We start from the raw sequence: 21,184 nt of genomic DNA, 5'->3' as shown, positions 1-21,184 counted from the left end.
ACTAAATTGGCAAAGATGGGAGCGCATGCCGCCCCCATTGCCACACCCTTACATTGTCTGCAGTATTCTCCTTCAAAAAAGATGTAATTGTATTTTAATACTATATCCATAAATTCCAAAATCAGCGACACGTACTCCCATGACAATCCAGCAAATTTTTCAATACTACTAGCAAACCGCCTCATTCCATCTTCCTTGGGAATGCAAGAAAATAAGTCAACCATATCTATTGTAACAAATGTTATATTCTTTTTGCACAAGTCTGTGGTGAGTCGACCTAAAAAGTCCCATGAATCAATAACTATATGTGGTACTTTTTTGTGTATAGGTTTTAACCAAGTGTCTGTAACTGTACCAAAGAAAAAAGATTTAGATTTGTTCCCTGATATTATAGGACAAAAAGAGGGATCAGTTATATATTTGTGTACTTTGGGGATTCCCACTATCGTTCCTAAAACAGGATATCTCACTTTTAAAAAATTGTACATATCCGTGTCTATCCTTCCATCCAATAAAAATTCTTCCAAAAATAAATCTATCTTATGGTGCCCTATATTTACTTCATTTAATGATGACACCTCATAATTCCCTGAGTTAAGTAGTATAGTGTTTATTTTGCTTATGTACTCAAAGGTGTCATATAACACTACACCACCCCCTTTGTCTGGTTTCATAACACGGGTTTGATTTTTCTCTTGGATTTCTTTTAAAGCTTGAAACTCACTTTTATTCAAATTGTACCTCATCTTATTGTTTTTGCACTTGTTCCAAAATGCATATATCTCATCCGTTACAACTTTTTCAACTGTTTTGGAAAGTAAGAATTAAAAAGCATACAACATAATCAAGGGAGCATGTTGAATGGTGACTGCATTGTATTAAAACTTTTCACAAAAATACATGACAGTTTCACAGTTAATTATTTTAAATTATTTTAAATAATGTTTTATACTATTTTATATGTATTATTAGTGACAAAATGAGGCATTGAATGTGTAGTATGTATGAGTGATTCTATTAAGCACTGAGCACTTTAAATGTTTAATTGATAGATTAAGCAAATGGTATGATTGGTTAGATTTATATATATGTAACCCAGCATGAAACTAATGAATGTGTTCTGATGAAGTCTATTTGAAGTAGATGAAAGCACTTAACGTGGTTTGAAGGGATTTGTTTTGTCAAATAAAGAAGTGTTTTACATGGAACTTCGGTGTATTCTGTGAATTCTGACACCCAGCACAGCGAACGGAGTTCCAGTTCATTTTTTTTTCATTCTTGAATAAGTCACTTAACGAGACAGTGATTGGGACAACTGGAAATATGGGCTAGGTTCCTCAGTGGTCTCATGGACTGCAAGCCTACTATGTATGAACCGGTGGTAGAGTATAAAGGAAGGAAATGTTGTAAACAGAATAATCATCATATGAGCCATGTTCTTTGGATGTGAGCCTTGGTTTCCTTGTTCTATTAAATTTTGATAGTGTGTTTATTTAGCTGTGAATAAATTGGACAGCATGAAGTCTATGATTTTAATGTCAGTGCTGTAACGATGAATACATTTTTAATTTAGCTTGCTTTTTGCAGGTACACAAGTTTGAAATGTAATGTGTTTGCGCTATGGCAGTTTGTGTAGCAGTTAGTGCAGATGATTAAAGCTATGACTTGTTGAAGAGCTGCTTTTTGTAGCACATGGTTTGATTTCCTTAGCCTTCATTTGTCTTCTGTGTAACTTTGCCAAGTTATTTCACCAGACAGACCTCCTGTGCTGCTCCTGAAAAGGGACAGTTGTGTCCAGTGGGCTGTCTAGGCTGTTACCAAATACATTACACATTTGTATTTTGAATTTGCACCCTTCGCATAGGCGCTAATTGGTAATTCAGTATATGCTATTTGATTGTAAATACCAACATCTTTTTTGTAGTTTAATGGGTTGCCAGATGACTTTTCACTAAATGCAAGTTTCATGGGAAGAGAAGTTTACTGTTTCTCATGCTAAGTCTGTTTTCAGTGTGAGTGTTTTGTTTAAAAATGTCCGTCAGCCTTTTTCCTGTAAAATTTGAAATAAAAGTTTTAAATAAAATACAAATCTTTGGTGGATTGTAAAAGTAAAGAATAAAATATATACATTGATAGGCTTCGACAGTGTTCATGGTAATTTAGGAATTACAGGCAAGTAATGGGATATTGGTATGTTTGAAGAGGGCTCTCTGGGGATGGAAGTATCTTATGCTCATATCATCTGGTCATTTTTAAATGGTCTTTAATCTTGCTTTTTGTGATGTGTGTGTGAGTTACTTTGGGTACTGTGTGCTTTTGTAAAACAGATCTGAACATAAGTGATGCTAGTCATTAGTTTTGTTATTTTGTGGCACATCTGAGAAAGATACAGCCAACAATGAAGCTATGATTGCTGGGTTTGGGGGATGTGTGTGGATAAAAATGACTGACCCTGCTGCTGAGCTGATAGAAGCTAGCCATTAGTCTGGTGTGCATTTGTGTAAAGCCAGTTTGAATACTTCACTATGGCTATTTTTATCACAATCAAAACTGTGATGCAGACAATCAGTAAAGTGGCAGTAATTTTTGTATACAGATATTGGTTGATTATAATGGCAACAGTTTGAGTGGTCTTTCATGGTTGAAATGTTCTGAAATGGATACACTTAATTTGCCACTAGCCAGATATATTTCGATGAATAAGATATCTACTGTTACTCATGCTAAGTCTGTTTCCAGCGTGTGACTGTTTTTTTGTTTGGTTTTGTTTTGCATAGCAAATGGCCATCAGAGTTTGTGCTCTAAAATATGAAGTAAAAGTTTTAAATTAAATCCAAAACTCTGTAGTCATTATAAAAGTTAAGAAGAAAAAGAAGAAAGTAGTATGCTCACTGACAGGTTTTAAACAGTGTTTTTGATAATGAGGGCGAGGCAGCCAATTAATAGAACACTGGATTGGCAGTGGTGCCTGGTCCATTACCCTGCTTTGGGCTCCCTTTGACGATGTTCCTGCTCTGAACCAAAGTAATTTATAGACTTGTCTGCCTTACAAGCTACTTTTGCAAAGCCATGGAATGTATTATAACTGACCTAATAAACTGTGAGATCTCAAATCTTTAGACTTGTTCTCCAACAGTTTGGCTGTATAAGGGGTGTATTTAATCTGACAAACTTCTTGGAAAGGTTTACAAAGTTTGTAGGTGGAGGTCATATAGTACATGTAGCATATCTTGACCCGGCCAAGGTCTTCAACACCATTTCCCATGCTGGCATCATACAAATGTTAAATGCTATAAAAATTGTCCCATATGTGCTAAGATGGATAGCAGACTGGTTGAAAGGTAAGACCATACATAGTGCAAGTTGCAGATGCCTCAGCAAAAAGTATGAGCATTACCAGTGGTGTCTCTCAGGTCTCAGTGCTGGGAATTCTCTATTTTGGTATTTACTTGTCAGATCTCCCAGGAGAGTGCCAAGAAATCTGGCTACCAAAGTTTGTAGATGACTGTAAACTGGAGGCTGTTGTTAAATCACCCTATGATACCCAAACCTTCCTGAATGAACTCACTCTTGTAAACTCTTGGTGCACTGCAAATGGGCTCAAACTTGATGTTAAAACATGTAGTGCTATCAATTTTGATAGACATCCTCTCCTGTCATCATACTTTATAGACAACATGCCATTACAAAATTAATATGTAGTTAGGCTTAATAAAGTACTTTGGTTGCTATCTCCCTGTCTTTTGACGATAATGTAACAATGACTGTCAGGAAATCATTTATTTATCCAAACTAATGCCAAAGAAATATTGTCAAGAATAAAAGAGGTAGTCCTTCCCTTAAACTCATCATTGATCAGGCTAGATATCAAGTAATCCCCCCCTCCTTTGGGATGTATCTCACTGAACATATCAAACAGTAAGAAGGAAGGGGCAGTAGGTGCTGATTTAAGTGTCTGCTTGAACCAGACACCCTTGGGAACATGGGTTGAACTTGGCTAGGCTTGTAAGGGCCCTGAAGGCATTAGCCTAGTAACCTCATGAACTCAGTGATTCCTAACCATAAATATCACAGGTCTTAAGTCCCTGAGCTACTAAGAGTGGCTGGAAGCTCTGTACCTTTATTTGGTGCCATATGGACTTTTAAGGGGAAATTTATATTATATCTCCCTTATTGCTCAATTAACGACCAAATTGTCACGGGCCTTCTCTTTCTCTGTAAGTCCACTATCTCCACCAGTAGTGGAACCAGAGACCTAAATTTTCATTAACAGAAAATTAAACATGGTGGAAGAATAGGTTATAACCCTGCACATCCCAAATCTCTAGAGTAAACCTCCCCTGTGTGACTCACTTTTTTCTGTTAAACATAAACTAGATGGCAAGGTAGATATCCACAAATTTACTCCAAGATTGACTGGTATGGAAAGGAAGTATGACCTGATGAATGCACTGACAAGGTGTGAATGGTCATAAAACTCAGTAGTCCTGGAACATCTGCAAAAATATAAAACTTCAAAGGTGAAGTAAAGCCTGAAACGTTGCATTTATTAAAATCTTTTTATTGTGTACAAAACCATTGTTAGATGTTAACAGTCTGTGACATGCGTACTGTAGAGTTAAGTTTAATTTAAAATTACTGTTAGTATGTAACATATGCCTTCTCATACTCTTTCGTTATATACATATGTTGTATAAAGTTGAATGCTTGAATAAAATTTACATACTTGTTAATGCGCCAACTTATAGAAGTTCAGTGTCATGTGGTGCACTTGCATAAGTGTTCAGTCTCAGTAAAGCATAGTGTCCCAGTCTTGTTTTTCGCCACCCAAAACAACATTGTGTTTCTGAATTTGTGTTGTATGAAAATGTCCGTTGGTCTGATACATTTCTGTAAAGTATGCTAGCCAGTTGTTTTGATAGAACTGAATTTTCTGCTGAGATAGAATACATTTTCAGTGCAAACAATTAGCTGTGGAAAATTAGGTTGCACATGTTAATTTTGTTTCACATTTGTATTTTTATTTTTGTTCTTATACAGGAAGACGCAACACAGTTCTCTGGATCAAAGTTCCCCACCGCAAAGTGGAGTCAGTGCCACATATAATCATCCGGTCCTGGGAATGTACGATCCAAAAGATGATTTCCCACTCAGAAAAACAGGTATATTTTCAATCTTTGCACCTTCACAGGTTTGTTAAATGAAAATACTTCTGCCTGTCCCATCCAAATGTTCATACCTTGAGGAGATTGGTGCCACCAGACTGGAGAAATTATTTTTATTAGCATAATTTAAAAATACTTTACAAATTATTTATGCTATATCTTTAGAGCAGTGCATGACAGAAAATGCTAATGGAGTGTTATTGTTTAATGTAGCTGGCCTAGAGAAAAATTTTATCTGAAATGCACTTTGTTCATTTTGGAATAGTTGCCATAAATTTGTAGGCTGCATGCAAGTTCACTCAGATTAGTAGGATACAGAGCAGAGAGTTGACATTGTTAAAGAATGATGAAATCCTTGAAGATTCAATAACAAAAGGAACAGAGACAGAAGAAAAAATGTATACAGTTGAAAGCTGTGAAGTTGTCACTCCATCAAGAGCAGTAGTCTGGATGATAAGCTCCGTGAGGTGTTTACTGTAATGGAACAGAGAAACCTGCATTGTCTAGTTTAATGGCGTAGAGAAACCTGCATTGTCCACTGTAGTTGGATAGAGAAACCTGCACATTTTTACAGTCTTTCAGATGTTACACTGGGACATTAGCATACTAGGATGTGCATTATAGGAGGAAGGTGACCACATTATATAAATTAGGACATGGTCAGCAATGCTAATGAGCACTTTACAAATGGAGGAAGTGCCATCAGATGCCTTGGAGATGGTTGAGGACTGCACATCCAGAGAGATTCCAGATTAAGAATTATTTACAGAACACCCTCTTAACCAAGCAGAAAGGGACAGGAAGATGATGGTATTCTTAAAGTGGCAGAACAGATATAGATATTGCTGATGGAGGAACTAGGTTTGTCTTATGTTAAGTGGATCTAGTTTATGTTCAGAATGTGTAGGAGCAGAAGGTTTCTCAGTGGTCTTCATAAAATAAGTCTCAAATAGCTGGTATGTCAGCCAATCTGAAGGGTGGGAGCTTTGAAAGCTGAATCAAGAGAATTTGGCTGGGGCCCAATTTACAGTATCATCTTTTTCAAATTGTCTAGTTTCTGAATCACCCTGTGAGGAAGTATATACTTTGAGGTACAACAGCCTCAGAATTGTTTGTAATTTAACTGGGGAATGGGAGAACCTCCCGTCTCTTCTCTTCTACTCCAGCAGTTTTGGTGGTCATGAGATTAGGAGAAGAGAATGCATTGAGTTCCTTTTCTGTCCTGTTTCTCTTCAGCAATCTCTTGTGGATCCCTGAAGAGGATTATTTTCTTTGTAAGATTTTCTAGTGAGTCTGAATAGTAATTTCTGGAATGGGTGTTAGTAATAATATAAGGAGAGGTGACTGTAGTACCTTGTGGTTCACAGTAAGTGTTGCTTTAAGAGAGAGTGATTAAGTTAGTATCTTGAACTTTAAGCAAAAACAGATTTTTTTATTGTAATATGGACCTAACCTTAAACCGGGGTAATCATTTTATTAGGATGAGGAGCAGGTTGATGAACGAATGACAAAACCTGTAATTTTACATACACACACACACATAAATATATATATATATATATATATATATATGTGTGTGTGTGTGTGTGTTTGTGTGTATATGTGTGTGTATGTATATATGTATGTATGTATATTTATATATATATATATATATATATATATATATATGTAAATGTGTGTATATATAGTATGTATGTATATGTATATATATATTCTACTTAATGTTATATTTAGATTGAACTTGCTGAAACTGTAGATATACCTTTGTGTGTTTACTGTCTTAATAATTTAGAAAATTGTTTTTGCTTCCACAATACAACTATGTTATGTTATTTGTGTTTATCCTAATTTCTACTGTTACTTAGAATATGACTGAAGCATTAATTGTGTTGCTGGGTATTGTCCTGACTTGCCTGAAAAGGGGCCTTGGACACAACCAGTCAGCACATGGTAAAATAAAATAAAATGTGTGTGTGTATGTGTGTGTGTGTGTGTGTGTGTGTGTGTGTGTGTGTGTGTGTGTATTATATATTATACACACACTTACATATGTGTATATACACAAAGATATATGTGATGATTCTCTGATGAAATAGTGAATGCTCAAAAGAGAAAACAAAAAAAAAAAATAATCTTACTAGATTGAAATACATGTATACTCCTGTATGCACACACACACAAACTTAAAAAGCTTTTTCTTATGCTAGAAGCAAACCCCCACTGCACCTCCACACCCCCTGTTAATTGAATGAGGGAAGAACAAATTCCCACACCTACTAAACTGCAGTCTGATGACACAGAACAGTCTAGCAGCCAGAAAAACAAGATCAAACAATCTTCACATTGTTGAGTGTTCACGCTTAACAACTGCAGCTGTATGCATACATATGTAATGTGTGTGTGTGTGTGTGTGTGTGTGTGTGTGTGTGTGTGTGTGTGTAAAACCCCTCCCCCTCAATAGCCAGAGAAAAGTCTTAAATGCATGAACCTGCAAGTTAAGAATTGTATTTCTGAAGAAGTTTGACCATGTAACACTACCTAACAAACGAAAGTGCTCAAATACCTTATGATGTTTTATTTTCTTGAGTCGTAGTTCCGTATTTCCTCCAGATCAAAAGGTATTTACTCATATATATATATATATATATATATATATATATATATATATATATATATATATAAATGTGTGTATGTCTATAGATCTGTCTACATGTATATGTGTGTGTGTGTGTGTGTGTGTGTGTGTGTATATATCTATATATATATATATCTATATATATATATATATATGTGTGTGTATGTATACACACACACACACACACACACACGTAAGGGCGGGTAGCAGACTCAGATGAAAACACTGCAGATATTTATTTATGTATCCTTTGTTGACGTTAATGTTTATCTACCCTTTGTTGATGTTCCTTGAGCTACAGGAGAAACGTCTCCAAAGGCACTCATAATGGTACAGATGGAGAAGTGTATCCCAAATGACCATAGAATAGCCATTCTAGTACCAGTGTACAAGAACAGAAAGGGTATTTACAGCTGTGGATAATACAAAGATATCAAAATCTTATCACAGTGCATGAAAGTGCTGGAGAGTTTGATTGTTAAACAGATTTGTGCTGTAGTAGAAATTAAGATGAGAAAATAGCTGTTTGGATTCAGATCAAAATGTAGCAAAAACAACTTCCAACTTCCAAGATGGCTGTACATTGAGTAACAGATTGATTCTAGCTCTCCCAGTGTGAAAACAGAAACTCAGCAGAGAAGGCAAGTAGACTTTTGTGTTTCTAGATAAATTTCAGTAACTGGCTAGTAAATGCACTGCCTGGATGCCAGGAAAAAATGAATACAGAGGACCTGAAAGAAAATCAGGTACAAAAGGTGAGGAAAAAATACTGATTGGGAGAGTTCTGCAGCTATTCAGCAAAAAGCAGTGCAAGGTCCAGACATGACTTCCAGTAACATAGAGGAAAGTGTAAGACAACTGCACACAGACCTGGTTAAAATAAACAAAATGCAGGTGGAGTATATGAACTTAAACAACAAAAGGCTGGAAAAAATGGAAGAAGCATTAAACAGATATCTAGATGAGGTGATAAAACTGCAAAACTCAGAGGTCGCAATTAAGGCTAACTGAATAGAAGACTGCTCAAGAAGAGATGTTTCAAAACATAATAGAATTAGAGAACAGAGCATGTAAGGAAAACCTGAGATTTTCAGCTATATCAGAGAAGCTGGAAGGAGTAGACTGTATTAAATTTATGAAACACAGATAAGCAACTGGGCTGGTATTCCACAGCAGGAGTTGTTAGTTGAAAGGGCACATTGTGTGTATGCTCTAAACTTACTTAGAGAAAGCATCTTAGACCTGTAATAGTTAAGATGCAAACCTACCAGCAGAAGGAGTTCATTCTGACAAATCTGTGGCAGAAGGACAAAGTACTAAAAGTGGGAGACAGCAGAGTGTTTGTGGAAAATGATTTTACACCAGGCAGAAGAGGAGTAAATGTATTCCAGTCTTCAGGGAATGTTGAGAAACAGGAGTGAGATTCAGGCTGCTGTTCCTAGCTATCTTCAAAATATTTTTCCCTTGGGGGGGACATATCATTTTTTGATGAAGTGCGTGCTGAGGAGGAAATACAAATGTTTGTCCAACAGAAAAGTGAGCTGTGAAAGTGGAGGAGATTTTGCTTTTTGTTTTATGGTAATAAAGACCACAGAGAGACTGTGCCAGTGAAAACTTTTCCATTGTTTCAATGGAAAATGCTGGAGCGATGGAATGGAGCATGAGAGTTGACTAGAAGAATCAAAAGTATGTTAGAAATAAAGCAGAGACAAGATTTGGGAGATGGAGATGAACAGGAACAAAACCAGTAACTTGGAAATTGGCATTTCTTTCTTTCTCCATTCTTCTCTTTCTCTTTGTAGTGCCTACATTTCTTAAAACTGAACAATATGAAAAAAAAGAAAAAAAGTCTGGTTAAAAGAGCATGACAAAGGAAAAAAAATAATGTGCTTTTTTCATTCTTGCATGGGGGTGATTGGATTGGGGTCTTTGGCTTAAGAGAAAGCAAGTAAATGAAAAAGAAGATTGAATATTATAAGGTTTTTTTCCTAGCAAATAGATGTATGCTTAGTAGCAATTCTTTTTTTGGTCCTCATGTCTCCATAGACACAAGTTGATCAAGAGAAATTGGCTACAATCTCATAAAGAAAAAAATGGCTAGAAAAATAAAAATAAATAAATTAGCAAGGAGATAATGTTCTGTGAAAACATTCAGGTGTTTTCCCAGCTGAAAGAGTTATAAAGATAAGACAGAAACAGATAGCACTTAAGAGAAACACATGTTGCACCATGTGTCTTAGCAGTGATAACCTTTCTTTTAGGTTAACTCAACTCTCTGAGTGTGGCTGCCATTTTGGGACACTTGCTCCTATTAGGAGGGTAAAAATTCAATATTTGAAGGTGTACATAGCTTTGTGCGTTAGTATTAAGTTAATAGGGTATTGGGGTGAGTTTTTTTTTTTTGTCTGAGGGCTTTCAGTAAAACAAAAAAAAAATTGTAAGATGTAACATTTGCTGAAATGGGTATGACAAGAAGCAAATGTATAAAAGTTCAACTGCCAGTGTATGTTTGTAACACAAAAGCTGCAACTAAACATTTAACAAAAAACTGTTATACATAAAACGTAGGAATAATAACTTTTTAATGTAATGATGCTTTCTGTAATGTCTTTAAATGTCCATGGTCTCACAGATAAATACAAAATAGAGTAGTGAATTATATTAAAAAAATGTAGAGTGCAAATAGCTGTGCTACAGAAGAGACACTTGGAAGGAACTGAACATGTGAATTTGGTAACAAAAGGTTTTCAGGATGGTTATTCATTAGAATACCTGGGACAAAGGAAAAGAGGGGTACTTAATATTAATTGCAAGAGGAGCTCCAATAGTGATAGAAGATGATAAAAAAGATAATGGTAGATTTGTAGTAATAAGGGGCTACTAACGAGGAGGATTATACTGGCATGTATTTATATTGCACCTAAAATTGCTATAATGGAACTCAAAAAACTTCTGGGAGAAATAATCAGCTTTCAGCAAGGAATGTTACTTAAAGGGACTGTAATTTGATTTGCAGCAGTGAAGATGTGGCTGGGGACCCAAAAGGAAAAGTATAACAAAGGAGGGTATTCTTTTGAAGACATTTATGAAAATGTTTGGCATGGAAGATGTGAATTCAGTACTAGATGTTTGGAGTGAATTTACATATTTTTACCAAGATACAAAACTGGACTAGGCTAGACAGAATTTACATTTTACAGGAACATGTGCATTTAACTAAGGGTCTTGATATGCACCCAGTAATATGTATCAGATCATTCACCAATAATAACTAAAAACACACAGGGTAATGAGATAAAAATGAGACACTGCACTTTCCCACCTATCAAGTTATGCCTTTTTTTCTTCCTCCCAAGGTCTTCACATAATCGAGAAAGGATCTCCAAAAATCTTGTTGGTGACTCCCTTTTGGCCCAGACAGCACTGGTTCCCCCTCTTATTCCATGTGGTCGTGGGCAGTCATCACAAGTTACCTCACTACATGGACCTTTTCATATAGGAAAAGGAGCTCTCCTTCACCCTTACCTGTCCACTCTTCAGCTGGTCTTTGCAGCATTGCAACTGGAAGACTTTTTATTGGTTGCTTTAACCTCCATCAGAAGAGTGTCTGAACGTCAAGCCTTCATGGCGAATCCCTCCTTTTTTGTTTTTTTGTAGAGATTGGGTGTCTCTCCTTTTATGTCCAAGGTGGTTAATGAGATGTTTGTTAATCATTCTGTCCAGCTTCCTTCCTTTTTCTCTTCTGTACAGTCTGCTAGTGAAAAGGTTCTTCATTTCTTGGACTTGCATAGACAGCTCGGATGTTATTTAGACAAAACAAAAGCCTTTCATAATTTTGACAGAAGCTTTTTCTTTTCACACCAGGAGATTGGGTTTGGCAGTTTCTAAGCAACTATTAAATTAAACTAAGGCAGAAAAACAATGCACACAAAATCTAAAATAAAAACTTTATTGCAACTGCTTTCAGACGATAATCCTAGCCTTCTTCAGACATTTTAAATCACAATCATATGATCCTATTTAAATACCTCTCTTACTGACGTAAACCAATTAACATACCCAGAAATTCAGTAAACAAAATAACAAATGTTAACAACAGTTCCAATAATAAATATAAATATTTGCATTTCACCTATCATAAGCTTTCATCTTTAACACACTAGAAATAGATACAACATTCTTTAATGCAGGAAAAATATGCATTTAAAAACAGTATCCACCACAATTCTTGTTCTAAAATTATGTTCCATGGTTTCTAAGCAAATCATCTCCTCCTGGATTTCCAAGGCATTTCTTTTTGTTATTCTTTCATGTCAAACAGTTACCTGCTTCTGTTAGGGCTCATTCTACTAGAGAAATGGCTTCCTCATGGGCTTTCTTCAAGGGTTTGGACACTACCAACGTCCTTGAATCTTCAGCTTTGGTTCACAGATTCATTAAACATTACAAATTGATTTCCAGAGCCAGGGCAGGTTTTGGCAAGGCTGTCCTTCATGGGTTTATGGAGGGATCCTCCTTGCCTTCCCCCTCCCTACCTTTTTTGTACTCTCCCAGAGGTGATGAATACTGCAACCGTAATATGGAAAACCGTAGTACAGTTGTGTGAAATCTTAACATAACAGTATATGTGTTTTGATTGTTGCAGTATTCACTCCTTTTCTTCTGCCCCCTGTTCTTTTTCTCCTTTTTCATGGGTGGTATTTTCTTTCTGGCTAAGAAGTTCTTCTCTATCTGTTTCTTCCTTCCTTTTTCTGGAGGTACATGTTCTTCCTTCCTTTTTCTGGCGGTACATGTTCTCCTTTCCACTGGGGGTCCTGGTTCTCCTGGGGCACTTTAGTTCTGGGTTGGGAGTGTTGATACATCACCTTTATGCTCTATGTTTGTGCAGGGAGTATATGTTTGTCACATGACACTCCTAGGTAATAAAAGCTTTGGTATATTGGCCTGACATTCTGCTGTCCTTGGTAAGAGATCCCACCAAAGGTGATGAATACTGCAACAGTGAAAAGAAGACATCTACTGTTATGTTAATATTTTGCAAAACTTTACTCTGTAATGAACAGTGGATGACAGCACTTAAAATTTTGAATGAAGTATTTGTTAAGTTTGCGTAAACTTCGTGGTGGCCAAACAATTATTTAGTTATGATATGAAAATTAATAAGGGCAAATAAAATTACTTCTGAAAGGATAGCCAGTGATTAGGATAAAGTGAAAATGGAATTTAAAACAAAATATGGAAAAGTAAAAATTATTTAAAGGAGTTGATTAAATGTATAATTCTTGCAGAAATGTGATCTTACAGAGCAAAAAGAGAAACATCTGCACTCTGTTAAAGGGAAATTAAGGGAGTATTTGGTTAATATGCATGAGTTTAGGAAACAATTGATTTTGATAATGACTCTAGAGTGCAAAAAAAAAATCACAGTGACTTAGCCAACAGAAAGTTGAAAGAGTTATAGCCAAAGTTAGAGAATCTGTGATAATAAAAACAACCGGAGATCTCACAGAGGTATTTGTCTTATTTTGGAAATTGTACAAAAAGTTCTGTAAAGCAAATGAATGGAGAAACCAAGAAATGTGGCTATATTTATTATGGAAGACTTAACTATGATAAATCAATTCTTGGACCTCATTTTATATGTAATATCTAATACAGGAAGAGATAAGATAAAAATTATGTATATTCAATTAACAGGGCAGTCTCAAGAAACAGATGATATTCCTGTGAAAATTAGGAAGGGAAATAGTGACAAAGATCTGGAAGGTTTTGTATAATAATATCTTTAAAGGAGGGAGAAGATTTCCAGCATCTTAGAAGAAAGCTGCAGTGGCTGTATTACCCAAAGAGGGCAAAAACTCTTTGCAATCTGGCTTCATATAGACCCATTTAAATTTAAAACCATGATTGCAAACTTTGCCTTTCCTCTTAGTTAGTATAGACAAAGGTGTTACCAAATTTGATAAGGATAAATGTGTTTTTTTGAAGGGAAGGCAAACATTTGATAGTAACAGAATAGTTACAATACAGAGGGATGCAGAGTGTTAAGAAGACATTGCTGTGGTTGGAGGATATTGATACAGGGACATCATTATACAGAACAAAAAACACTTCTGGACTCCAAAGAATCCAAATCAAAGCTCCAACACGAATAAAACACAAAAGAAAAGCAGCCAAACTGGATTTTAACTCTTCTTTACTGAAAATCTGGTACCTCGGCCTTCGCCTTCACAGGGAATATCATCCTTTTATTTCAACCAGTATATATACACCCAGTTCATTCACATTAATTAAACAATTAATCAATAATGGAATAAATAAAACAGTTTCAATTAAATATTAATAAATACCAATATGTCAATTTGTACAATTATATCAAATACAATACATAAATATATTTTTTCTATAACAACTAAATTTCCAAATTCATTCAGTTGGGAAACAAAGTCCTATAATTAATAATAAATTTAGATTCCATGCTTAACAATTTACGTTGGAAATTAATATTAGCCTCCCCTCCCCCACATGGTTTAGCCAAAATACTGAATTCAAAACCAGTACATTCCCCACCATGAAATTGATGGAAATGGCTAGCAATAGGACTATCAAGTCTGCCGTTCCTAATATCTCCTAAATGCTCCATAATTCTTTGTTTTACCCTACGCTTGGTCTGTCCTATGTACCATTTTCTTTCCTCACAATTACATCCTATAATGTATATAACCCCAAATGAGTTACAGTCAAAGTGATCCAGTGCTTGATATAACACCCCATTGATTCTATGACCATCAAGATTGATAATTCTATCACAAACCTTACATTTTCCACATGCAAAAGCACCTGCGTTACTTACTTTTTCTTTTTTATCCTTGCTTCTAACCAATTCTTTCAAATTTTTACATCTGGTGTAAGAAAAAATGATATTATTTGGGATTATATTTTTCAAGAAATCATCACTAGTGATAATGGGCCACATGTTTAACACAATTTTTTTCAAAATTGGAGAGAAAGAGGAAAATTTATTCACAAAAAATATTTATCCATTTCCTTGAAATTAATCCTGTTGTTATATAATTATTTATTCACTCTCTTCTTTTTATTCTTATCACAACATCCATGGCCCTTCAAATATAATGTTCTTTCTATTCTTTCTACACTAGTTCTATGTAATCGAATATTATCCCATAGATAACCTCTATCAATTAACTTCTGACAAATAATATCAAATTCCCTTTGAATATTAGTGACTTCAGAAGTATTTCCAGCTATTCGTTTAAATTCTCCCAAAGGTAAAGAATTAATTAAATGAACACTGTGCATGCTTGTAGCATGCAAGAAATTGTTTACTGCTGTAATTTTATGAAAAGGCTTGTGTTCAATCTTACCATCTAAACCAACATAAAATTGCACATCCAGAAATTGGATAGTGTTAGTATCAACTACATAAGTAAAATCCAAACCGCATGGATTTGATTTTAAGCTAGATACAAACTCATCAAAATCATGGGGGTTTCCTCTACACAAAAATAGAAGATCATCTATAAATCTTTTGTAAATTAATACATTATTCTGAAAAAACTTTTTGGTATATAAAAATAAATTCTCAAAATGTCCCATGAAAATGATAGCATAGGACGGTGCGAAACTAGCACCCATGGCTGTTCCTTCTCTTTGTAAAAAATACTTTTTATCAAACTCAAAAACGTTATGTGTAAGGCAAAACTCTAAAAGGGAAATTATAAAATGAGTTCTTGGTCCTTCCCCTAGAAAAGTGTATATGGCCTCCAAGCCCCACCGTGTAGAAATGGATGTGTACAATGAAACTACATCTACACTTGCCCAATAATAGTTATCTTGCCAAATTGTCCCCCTGAAATTATCACAAACTTCTTTGGTATTTTTAACATGTGAAGGGATTCTTTTTAAATATTGTTTAAGCACTGAATCCAAAAAAATACCAACGTTTTGTAAAAATGCCCCCGTACCTGAAACTATTGGATGCCCAGGGGGATTCATCAAGTCCTTGTGTATCTTAGGTAAAACAAAAATCCTTGCATCATTTGGATTTTTGATGAATAACTTTCTAATATCACCCGGAGAGAAAAATCCTAACCTTTCACCCCTTTCCAAAAGCTCAAGTAAAGTATCATTAAATTCTGTTTTGGGATTGGTAGGTAATAAAACGTACACGTTCCTATCTGATAACATATTTAAAGCTATCGAGTTGTATTTCTCCTTACTAAATGCAACCCAATTGCCTCTCTTGTCTGATTCCAAAAAAATGAAATCATCACTCATCCTTCTTATCTCACACAAGGCTTGCCACTCTTCCTTACACAAATTGAAACTTCTCATTTGTTTTTTAAACAAAAAATATTCTTTAGTAATCTGCTTGTTCAACACCTTTTCAAAAAAATTAATACAAGAATTATTTCTCAAGGGTGTAAATTCACTAACGTATGGAACATTCGGAATGTTGAATTTACAATAACCCGTGTTAAATTCAAAACCCACAATACTGATTTCTTCATCTTTTTCATAAATATCAACACATTCATTTTCATAAATTGAAATGTCCATTAATGAACTCTCTAAAATAGAGTTATCACTTGCATGAGTTTCCGGGACATTTCGTTTATTATGAAAAAAACCTTTAAATATAACTTTCTACAGAAGTTTTTAACTTCCGACAAAACTTCCGCCACATCATTATACAGAGTCAACTCTAGTTTTATGAGTAGGGCTTTAGTAGCATCTGATAGGTTTAATAAGGAAGATAAATAAAGGGTCCTTGGCAAGAATTAAGGTGGGAGAATACCTCTCTAACGAGGTGTTTGAAAAGAGAAACATGGCAGGGATGGCCTCTTTCTCCACTGCTATTTGCTTTGTATTTATAGCAATGGGCAAAGAAAATAAGGGATTCACAATTTCAAGGATATAATTAGTTTGGTACTCAAAAAAGTTTATTTGCAGATGATGCTATTTTATATTTGATAAATCCAGAAAAGAACATTTCACGCAGTCTCATTTCTTTTGAAGATATAAAATAAATGAAGATAAAACAAAAACTATAGTGGTAAGTGTGTATCCACCATGAAATGGTTAAGCAATGCCCATATTTTTGCAGACATGATAAAATGAAGTATGTGGACGCATGGAATTAAAGTGACTTTGTTATGGCAGTTAAGGGTATGTTTGAAGAGCCTAAACAAAAGGTAATATAAAATCTGAGAAACTGGAAGCTCTTGTTTATGGATATCGATAGTAAGATACAAGCAGTGAATATGATTTTATTTCCCTTAGTTTTATATACAACTCAGGCATATTTTTATCAACCAGAGGAGATGTAAAATTGATGGAATTTATTTGGGAGGGGAAGAGGTCAAGAATTAAATGGGATAAACTGATTCTCCACAAAGAACAAGGTGGTTTAGGATTATATGATTTGAGTAAGTGCTTTAAAGCTACACAGTTAGGTCTCATATACATAACTCAATGAGAAAGTTATAAATCATGTGTGATGAAATGAAGAGTTGGGGGGGTAGAGGATCTGAACTGTATAGACAAAGGCTTTGCTATGTTTATTAGTATTTGCTGCCAGAAAACGATTACTATAGGATGCAAATAAAATTCTAAAGCAATTGTAATTGAAGTAGTGAATGTTGTAAAAGCGATAAGTGGAAGTGAGGTGGGATATTTAGAATAAGGATGGAATATGTACATGGAATTTGTGAGAAAAATACCTGCAGAATAATGTTGAGCAAGAGTGAGGTTTAAGGGAAGGTAGGGTTTGAGCTATTACTGTAAGACATCCTGTACCTTCCCCCTGGTATATTTGTGCTCCCATAGACACACATACACCAGAAGGGCTACTGTCAACAGGTTTGAGCCATCAAGCCAACAACACACAGCCTTTAGCCATTTTTGTCTTACAAGTAGTTGGCCAACCCTCACCCCAGGATGTGTGACCCAGCATAAGACACACACACTCACCCTCCATTCACCAGCTAGAGTGAGGTTTAAGGGAAGGTAGGGTTTGAGCTATTATTGTAAGACATCCTGTACCTTCCCCCTGGTATATTTGTGCTCCCATAGACACACATACACCAGAAGGGCTACTGTCAACAGGTTTGAGCCATCAAGCCAACAACACACAGCCTTTAGCCATTTTTGTCTTACAAGTAGTTGGCCAACCCTCACCCCAGGATGTGTGACCCAGCATAAGACACACACACTCACCCTCCATTCACCAGCTGTTTATGCACCCCAGCCACTGATCAAACTCAGGTTCTTTAGGTCGTAGTCAGAGCTTATCTCTGTGCACCACAGTGTGCCAGGTAAGAATGTGAATTTTTTTATACTTGGGAGGGATATAATGTGAAGTAAGGAGAACTTGCATATACCACACAACCATTTCATTTGTCAGTTGTACCTTTGCAGGTGGAGGCATGTAGGGTAACAGTGGCCACTGAGCAACTGATGTGGGTTTGGTAATCTCAGACTGGTGATGATAGCCTTTGGTAAGGAGTGGTAAAGAATTTATTGATTAAGAGAGAGAGAGGGAGAGAGAATCACAGGAGTTGGGTAATTATATTTTGTCTGTAGGTGATATTATATTAACAATGGCATTGTGTTTGAAAGATGCTTAAAGCATTATAAAATTAGAAGAAATAAGATGCTATAATGGGAACAGATGAAACAAGTGAGAGGGTGTGTTTTTTGTGATTGAGTGCAATGTAGATATGGGCTTATGAGATGCTCTTAAAGTTGGAATATGAAGGATTGCTTAATGCAATGAAGAACTTAGGCTTGAAAATCTCTTTAAGAGGATAAACTACGGAACTAGTGAAGAATACTAGGCAAGTAATCATGGGGACTATGAGGTCTAGCTGTATACATCTTAAAGTAGACAGACTTAAAAGTTCTTACCACCCTTTATTTGTACTGAATAGTGCCCACCTCCCAAATCAAGTAGGGCCATATGTGATTACCCTGTTGTGAATTTGTGTCTGTTCATCCAATCATCAAGGCAAGCCTTAAAGGCATGATTACCCTGTTGTGAATTTAAAGCCTTAAAGGAGTGATAATTTATTATGTAGGCTGGGAGTGTGCTGAGTAAGGAATCTGTCCCTCCAGTGATTCTTTCTTTGTTGGTGTAAATTTGAGTCCCAAGTATGGTTGTTTATAGAGCCACTGGTTTTATGAAAAAATATGAGGTCATTTAGGATTGGGTCTTGGCTTGATAAGCGAGACAGTTCACCTCTGAGTAATAGGTAGGCTACTTGGGTATAGGGAAAATATTATAATCTATAAGGATAGCTGTAGGATTTAAGGCCTTTAATTCCAAGTTGTTGGGACATTTCCAGATGAGTGATATGCTTGGATTTGTAAATGCCTAAGGAGGCATGATGTGTGATGTTTTTGTCTAGTAAAGGAAGAGTGTAATGTTAAGATGACTTCTTTGAAGCTGGAAGATATTCACTTGGAAATTAACAGGGACAGATAGAAAAAGTTCCTGACTTTATTGAAAACATTGTGATCAAATGACAGTAAAAGGTGTCCACATAACTGCACATGTTTCTTTATGACTCAGTATATTTGAATAAGAGTATAATTTATATTGTATAAGGTAAGAGTAACCTTTCTATGAAATGCTACTACGCTGCACTTTTTTGCATGTATCTTTTTAGGGTGTCAAGTGTATGCGCGTTCTAGCCCATTTTGAATCAGTTTAGTGTCAGTAGATGCGTGTGGATAACACTGTCCATCTTGCAGTCATTGGCAAACTTTGTCAGCCACACTTCAGGGATATTGTCTTTGATGTCTGCAAAATAAATGCCAAACAGAAGAGGATCCAGCAGTGGTCCCTGTGATACCCCACTAGTTAGCAGTTTTATGTTGAGAGAAGGAACAAGCAACTTTAACGCCTTGGGATTTGTTGAATAATCATTTTGCAATCCAGTGGACAGTGTATAGGTTTATATAAAATCGGTCTATAATGACAACATGTAGGATATTATACATAAAAACACTTGCAAGGTGTTTCAATAAAATCCAAAGCTGCCAAGTGGTGAATCCCAAAGAAAACTTCCTTTATTGACACAAATACAGGCTTTAAGCACTTTCGGCCGTGAAAATGGCCTTCATCAGAAACACCCATAATCCCAATGGCAAACACTTAAATACCATTCAGTAACAAAAGTTATTATTCATTTAACTAATTAATATGTTTGTCTTTAAACCTGTTTCACCTTGCTGCCAATGGAGAGGAAGAGGGAGAAGAGGCGTTCGATCTCACTATACATCCTTATCCTATGGATACTCCAGACTTGGCAAGGCAAGAAGAAATTGAATTGCCTTATAAACCAAGTAACAATGGAAGCAGCAGTAAATGGAGAGAATCAGTCAAAAACATCATGACCACACCAGTTATTAATCCAGCCGAAGAGGCAGAAGTCTTTTTGGTTCCAGCGGGCAAGCCAAGGGTTTATTTAAACAAAGACTGGTTATTTAAAGACTTGGAATCATCACTGAATAAGCATAAATGCTTACAATGAGACATTGCCTATTTTAAGTTTTGTTTGGAAATGCAAAGAGTGCCGAAGGGCTTAAAAGTCAATAACAAAGTGGCATATTTGATTCAATATTTTTAAGTAAATGGAACCAGGTATGTGAAGAAACCGGCTTAAAGTTAGTAGAGCTTCTTAAGGAACATCAGGAAGAAGAAGAAAAGAAGATAGGCAAGTGGATATAAGGTTTACTGGACAAATTAACTTTGGCAGCTCCAGTTCATGAAATTCAAGATTTCATGAATAAAATGCAAGAAAAGATAGAAAAATTAAGTTTTTTTTTAAACTTAAAAAAGAAAAGAAAATCAGTAGAGATTGCATTACATACAATGAGAATACTGGCAGTACTACCTTAAATCCTAGACAGGATGTGGAAGAGGGTTTCAGGGGAAATATCTCAACACAAGTAACTGTTGAACAGTCTGTGGGGCAAGCATTCAGTGATAGTGAAGTGCAAGATAACAGTTGACAACAGCAGCAGGGAAATGGTTGTTTTTTTATCTCCCAAACACTCCAAGAGAATAGAAGAGCGGAGATGCAAGCAAAATCAACCACAGGGAGAAGCCAGCAGACACATAAGACCAACACCAAAGTGGAGAGGCAGAAACAGTCCAGCAGACAGAACCTGGTCAGTGGTGGTGGAAACATTGAACCAGGCAGGGATTTATCCACTTTTCCAGAGAGGGAACAACCGGCAGTCGAACAGGCAAGCCAGGTAATGCATAAGACATTTAAAATACTCAATTTGTCGAATAAACCATTGACAGTACATGAAAAACAAGTTTTAAGTAAAGGTCTTTCGTTTATTCCATCGG

At 35.8% G+C, this 21,184-nt stretch overlaps 1 protein-coding gene across 6 annotated transcripts in view; it reads left to right on the top strand.

Moving 5' to 3' along the window:
- HDAC4 (histone deacetylase 4) overlaps positions 1-21,184 on the top strand; it is a 3,124,471-nt gene that overhangs the window by 1,392,384 nt on the left and 1,710,903 nt on the right. For all 6 annotated transcript variants that reach the window (XM_044075061.1, XM_044075057.1, XM_044075060.1 and 3 more), the window contains one exon: positions 5,041-5,162. In XM_044075061.1, the coding sequence (XP_043930996.1) occupies positions 5,041-5,162 (122 nt within the window). The remainder of the gene's footprint in view (positions 1-5,040; positions 5,163-21,184) is intronic.

Source organism: Protopterus annectens, chromosome 6.part0 (genome assembly GCF_019279795.1).
Source record: "Protopterus annectens isolate FY-2018-M chromosome 6.part0, PAN1.0, whole genome shotgun sequence".
Lineage (NCBI taxonomy): Eukaryota > Metazoa > Chordata > Ceratodontiformes > Protopteridae > Protopterus > Protopterus annectens.
The sequence above is the reverse complement of the archived record's forward strand: the minus strand, read 5'-3'. Positions and strand labels throughout refer to the sequence as shown.